Here is a 6,000-nt window from a genome sequence, read left to right as displayed (position 1 = left end):
CTCCTCTGATGGAGGCAGCCAGAGAAGGTCATGAAGAGATGGTGGCCCTGCTACTGGCTCAGGGTAATCAACTGGAAGATAAATGGATACCTGCACACTGTTCAATGCTGTTGCATATATACTATGTTATTGTGTGCAATGAAGTGCTTTGTCAGGCCTGTTGGTGAAGGTCTCACTCCTAATATAGACGCTTACCTCCCTCCCTCCATCTCTCCCTCCCTACCTCCCTCCCTCCATCTCTATCCATCTCGCTCTCCTCCATTGCTCTCGCTCTCCTCCCTCCATCTCCTCCATCGCTCTCCTCCCTCCATCTCCTCCATCGCTCTCCTCCCTCCATCTCCTCCATCGCTCTCCTCCCTCCATCTCCTCCATCGCTCTCCTCCCTCCATCTCCTCCATCGCTCTCCTCCCTCCATCTCCTCCATCGCTCTCCTCCCTCCATCTCCTCCATCGCTCTCCTCCCTCCATCTCCTCCATCGCTCTCCTCCCTCCATCTCCTCCATCGCTCTCCTCCCTCCATCTCCTCCATCGCTCTCCTCCCTCCATCTCCTCCATCGCTCTCCTCCCTCCATCTCCTCCATCGCTCTCCTCCCTCCATCTCCTCCATCGCTCTCCTCCCTCCATCTCCTCCATCGCTCTCCTCCCTCCATCTCCTCCATCGCTCTCCTCCCTCCATCTCCTCCATCGCTCTCCTCCCTCCATCTCCTCCATCGCTCTCCTCCCTCCATCTCCTCCATCGCTCTCCTCCATCGCTCTCCTCCCTCCATCTCCTCCATCGCTCTCCTCCCTCCATCTCCTCCTCCTCTCCTCCATCGCTCTCCTCCCTCCATCTCCTCCTCGCTCTCCTCCTCCTCCCTCCATCTCTCCTCGCTCTCCTCCCTCCATCTCCTCCATCCATCTCCTCCATCGCTCTCTCCTCCCTCGCTCTCCTCCCTCGCTCTCCTCCATCGCTCTCCTCCCTCCATCTCCTCCATCGCTCTCCTCCCTCCATCTCCTCCTCCATCTCCTCCATCGCTCTCCTCCCCTCCATCTCCTCCATCGCTCTCCTCCCTCCATCTCTCCTCGCTCTCCTCCCTCCATCTCCTCCCGCTCTCCTCCCTCCATCTCCTCCATCGCTCTCCTCCCTCCATCTCCTCCATCTCCTCCCTCCATCTCCTCCATCGCTCTCCTCCCTCCATCTCCTCCATCGCTCTCTTCCCTCCATCTCCTCCCTCGCTCTCTTCCATCGCTCTCCTCCTCGCTCTCTTCCATTGCTCTCCTCCATCGCTCTCCTCCCTCCATCTCCTCCATCGCTCTCCTCCCTCCATCTCCTCCATCGCTCTCTTCCCTCCATCTCCTCCTCCTCTCCTCCATCGCTCTCCTCCCTCGCTCTCCTCCCTCGCTCTCCTCCCTCCATCTCCTCCATCGCTCTCTGTTCTCCTCCCTCCATCTCTCTCGCTCTCCTCCCTCCATCTCTCTCGCTCCCCTTCCTCCCCCTCCAGGTGCGAACATCAACGCCCAGACGGAGGAGACCCAGGAAACAGCCCTGACGCTGTCCTGCTGTGGAGGGTTCCTGGAGGTGGCCCTCCCTCCATCAAGGCCTCCATCGCTGGGCTGCTCCACGCCTCCTCCATGGAGGCTGCACAGGAGGTCCTCCAGAGCTGGTCAAATACCTCCTGACTGCAGGTATATAAACACCTGGAGCTGGTCCACCTCCTGACTGCAGGTACATAAACACCTGGAGCTGGTCAAACACCTCCTGACCAGGTCATAAACACCTGGAGCTGGTCAAACACCTCCTGACTGCAGGTACATAAACACCCTGGTCCTCCCCCCCAGGTACATAAACACCTGGAGCTGGTCAAACACCACCTGACTGCAGGTACATAAACACCTGGAGAACACCACCTGACTGAAACAGCACCTGAGCTGGCTGTCCTGCTGACTGGAGGTTAAACACCTGGAGCTGGTCAAACACCACCTGACTGCAGGTACATAAACACCTGGAGCTGGTCAAACACCTCCTGACTGCAGGTACATAAACACCTGGAGGCTGCACCTCCTGACTGCAGGTACATAAACACCTGGAGCTGGTCAAACACCTCCTGACTGCAGGTACATAAACACCTGGAGCTGGTCAAACACCACCTGACTGCAGGTACATAAACACCTGGAGCTGGTCAAACACCACCTGACTGCAGGTACATAAACACCTGGAGCTGGTCAAACACCACCTGACTGCAGGTACATAAACACCTGGAGCTGGTCAAACACCACCTGACTGCAGGTACATAAACACCTGGAGCTGGTCAAATATTCAGGATTCTTTGTTTGATCTTTAGTATTTTTGTAGAGTACTTATGTGAGACTCCAGGCCTAGCCTAGAAACCAGATGGCTGTTGAAGGTAAAGTTGACAACTTCTACCTTTTTAACAGGGCTTGTTAGTTTTTTTGGTCTGCTCTGAACTCTGACCTCTCTCTATAGGGGCAAACGTGCACGCTACGACGGCGACAGGAGACACAGCGCTGACGTACGCGTGTGAGAACGGACACACTGACGTGGCCGACGTTCTACTGCAGACTGGAGCTGATCTGGTACACAAACACCTGTTATCTCTCACTCTGTCACCATCTCCCTTTGTTTTATCTTCCCTGTTATCTCTCTCACTCTGTCACCATCTCCCTTTGTTTTATCTTCCCTGTTATCTCTCTCACTCTGTCACCATCTCCCTGTGTTTGATCTTCCCTGTGTTTGATCTTCCCTGTGTTTGATCTTCCCTGTGTTTGATCTTCCCTGTGTTTGATCTTCCCTGTGTTTGATCTTCCCTGTTTGATTTTTGATCTGTGTTTGATTTTCCCTGTGTTTGATCTTCCCTGTGTTTGATCTTCCCTGTGTTTGATCTTCCCTGTGTTTGATCTTCCCTGTGTTTGATTTTCCCTGTGTTTGATCTTCCCTGTGTTTGATTTTCCCTGTGTTTGATCTTCCCTGTGTTTGATCTTCCCTGTGTTTGATCTTCCCTGTGTTTGATCTTCCCTGTGTTTGATCTTCCCTGTGTTTGATCTTCCCTGTGTTTGATCTTCCCTGTGTTTGATCTTCCCTGTGTTTGATCTTCCCTGTTATCTCTCTCACTCTGTCACCATCTCCCTGTGTTTGATCTTCTCTGTTATCTCTCTCACTCTGTCACCCTCTCCCTTTGTTTTATCTTCCCTGTTATCTCTCACTCTGTCACCATCTCCATGTGTTTGATCTTCTGTTATCTCTCTCATTCTGTCACCATCTCCCTGTGTTTTCTTCTCTGTTATCTCTCTCATTCTGTCACCATCTCCCTGTGTTTTATCTTCTCTGTTATCTCTCATTCTGTCACCATCTCCCTGTGTTTGATCTTCCCTGTATCATCAAATCAAATCAAATCAAATTTATTTATATAGCCCTTCGTACATCAGCTGATATCTCAAAGTGCTGTACAGAAACCCAGCCTAAAACCCCAAACAGCAAGCAATGCAGGTGTAGAAGCACGATTATCTCTTATCTTCTCTGTTATCTCTCATTCTGTCACCATCTCCCTGTGTTTGATCTTTCATCAGTTTGTTTTACTGACCTTGTTGGTACCAGTAGTCCTCACAAGGATAGTAAAACTATAACATTCGGACATTACTATTTTAGACTTGGGGGTTAGGTTTAGGTATAGTTATAGGGTTAGAGTTAGAATTAAGGTTGGTTAGGCTTAGGGTTAGATTTAGGGGTTAAGGAAAATAGAATTTTGGATGGGAATCAATTATTTGGTCCCCACAAGGATAGCAATACAAAACTGTGTGTGTGTGGACCATGTCCTCCTAAAATCCACCTCCTGTTTGTCTGTTCTCCAGGAGCATGAGTCTGAGGGGGGGAGGACACCCCTGATGAAGGCAGCCAGAGCAGGACACCTCTGCACCGTGCAGTTCCTCATCAGCAAGGGTGGGTTAGGTTAGACTGCATCTTTTTTTTTAAACCCTCTACAATTCCCTCGTTAAAACGATGTCCTACTATGGCAGACACTGGAAGGAGTAGGTGATGCCCATGCTTTTAAAATAACGGTTTTGTTCCAGAATCTCCTTCGTTCCTCAATGTTGTTTTCTCGTTTTCGGTTCTGTTTCCTGAACTGGTTCCAACCCCTGGTTCTAATAGTCTTTGGCTTAGACTGCATTAAAAAACAAGTCCCTCATATAGGATCTACATTCATTTTGAACTATTGTTGTTTTGAAACTATTGATTCTTCGAAGTGAATTTAAAGTGAAAGTTTCTTGTGTTTTGTGTCCAGGTGCTAATGTGAACAGAGCAACGGCTAACAAGGACCACACGGTGGTGTCTCTGGCCTGCGCTGGAGGCCACCTGGCTGTGGTAGAGTTGCTGCTGACGCACGGAGCTGACCCCACACACAGACTGAAGGTAGAAAACACACACACACACACACAGACTGAAGGTAGAAAACACACACACCATCATCAAACAACACCATCAAACTCATAAGGAACCTGTTCATCTCAGCCATAGTAACAACAGTATCAGAATAGAAAAAGTGAACTTTGAAGCCTCATGTAGACTTACACTCACTTCCTGTTTCTCCTCCAATAGGACGGCTCGACAATGCTGATTGAAGCTGCTAAGGGTGGCCACACCAACGTGGTGTCCTACCTGCTAGACTTCCCTAACAACATCCTGTCTGTCCCCGCGCCCGACCTCTGCCAACTCACACCCCCCTCACAAGACCCCTCTCAGGTTAAATGTTTTTCATGAAATAGTTTTTATGCTATTGAAACAGGAAATGGTCAGCATGGAAATTGTGTTTAACTAGTTGTCAAAGTGGTTGATGTTTTACGACCACTCATCTATCCCCAGGTTCCTCGTGTCCCATTCCAGGCCCTGGCCATGGTGGTGCCCCCCCAGGAGCCAGACAGAGCCCCTTCCAACATCACCACACCCCCGCCACCTGTCACCAGCAAAGGTAAAACAGGGAGCCTTGGCCAGTTATGAACCCGGAGCCTTGGCCTGGCCAGTTATGAACGGGGAGCCCTGGCCAGGCCAGTTATATACTGAACAAAAATATAAAAGCAACATGCAACAATTTCCCAGATTTGACTGAGTTACAGTTCATATAAGGAAATCAGTCAAATAAAATAAATAAATTAGGTCCTAATCTATGGATTTCACATGCCTGGGAATACAGATATGCATCTGTTGGTCACAGATACTGCTAAAAAAAGTCAGTATCTGGTGTGACCACCATTTGCATCGTGCAGCGCGACACTTTTCCTTCACATAGAGTTGATCAGGCTGTTGATTGTGGCCTGTTGAATGTTGTCCCGATCCTCTTCAATTGTGCAAAGTTGCTGGATATTGGCGGGAACTGGAACATACTGTCGTACATGTCGATCCATAGCATCCCAAACATGCTTAATGGGAGACATGTCTGCCGAATATGCAGGGCATGGAAGAACTGGGACATTTTCAGCTTCCTGGAATTGTGTACATATCCTTGTGACATGGGGCTGTACATTATCATGCTGAAACATTAGGTGATGGAGGCAGATGAATGGCACAACAATGGGCCTCAGGATCTCATCACGGTGTCTGTGCATTCAAATTGCCATACACGTGGTCTGCGGTTGTGAGGTCGGTTGGACATAGTTCCAAATTCTCTAAAACGACGCTGGAGGCGGCTTATGGTAGAGAAATGTACATTCAGTTCTCTGGCAACAGCTATGGTGGACATTCATGCAGTCAGCATGCCAATTGCACGCTCCATCAAAACCTGAGACATCTGTGGCATTGTGTTGTGACAAAACTGCACATTTGTGGCCTTTTATTGTCCCCTGCTATGGTGGATGGATTATCTTGGCAAAGGAGAAGTGCACATTAACAGATGTAAACAAATTTGTGCGCAACATTTGAGAAATTTTTACGCGTATGGAACATTTCTGGGATCATTTATTTCAGCTCATGAAACATGTTGCGTTTATATTTTGGTTCAGTATACATATCGAA

The 6,000-nt window shown here is 49.4% G+C and overlaps 1 protein-coding gene across 1 annotated transcript in view; it reads left to right on the top strand.

Annotated features, from left to right (window-relative positions):
- Positions 1–6,000, top strand: part of LOC112236928 (ankyrin repeat and KH domain-containing protein 1-like) — a 60,994-nt gene that overhangs the window by 31,726 nt on the left and 23,268 nt on the right. Inside the window, 9 exon segments of the mRNA XM_042325965.1 lie at positions 1–63; positions 1,481–1,605; positions 1,608–1,628; positions 1,970–2,012; positions 2,464–2,573; positions 3,846–3,933; positions 4,277–4,404; positions 4,591–4,734; positions 4,855–4,960. The exon segment at positions 1–63 is cut by the window's left edge and continues 19 nt beyond it. Of these exon segments, the coding sequence (XP_042181899.1) occupies positions 1–63; positions 1,481–1,605; positions 1,608–1,628; positions 1,970–2,012; positions 2,464–2,573; positions 3,846–3,933; positions 4,277–4,404; positions 4,591–4,734; positions 4,855–4,960 (828 nt within the window).

Source organism: Oncorhynchus tshawytscha, linkage group LG08 (assembly GCF_018296145.1).
Source record: "Oncorhynchus tshawytscha isolate Ot180627B linkage group LG08, Otsh_v2.0, whole genome shotgun sequence".
NCBI classification, from domain to species: Eukaryota; Metazoa; Chordata; class Actinopteri; order Salmoniformes; family Salmonidae; genus Oncorhynchus; species Oncorhynchus tshawytscha.
Note: the sequence above shows the minus strand (reverse complement) of the source record. Positions and strands in the feature narration are given on the sequence as shown.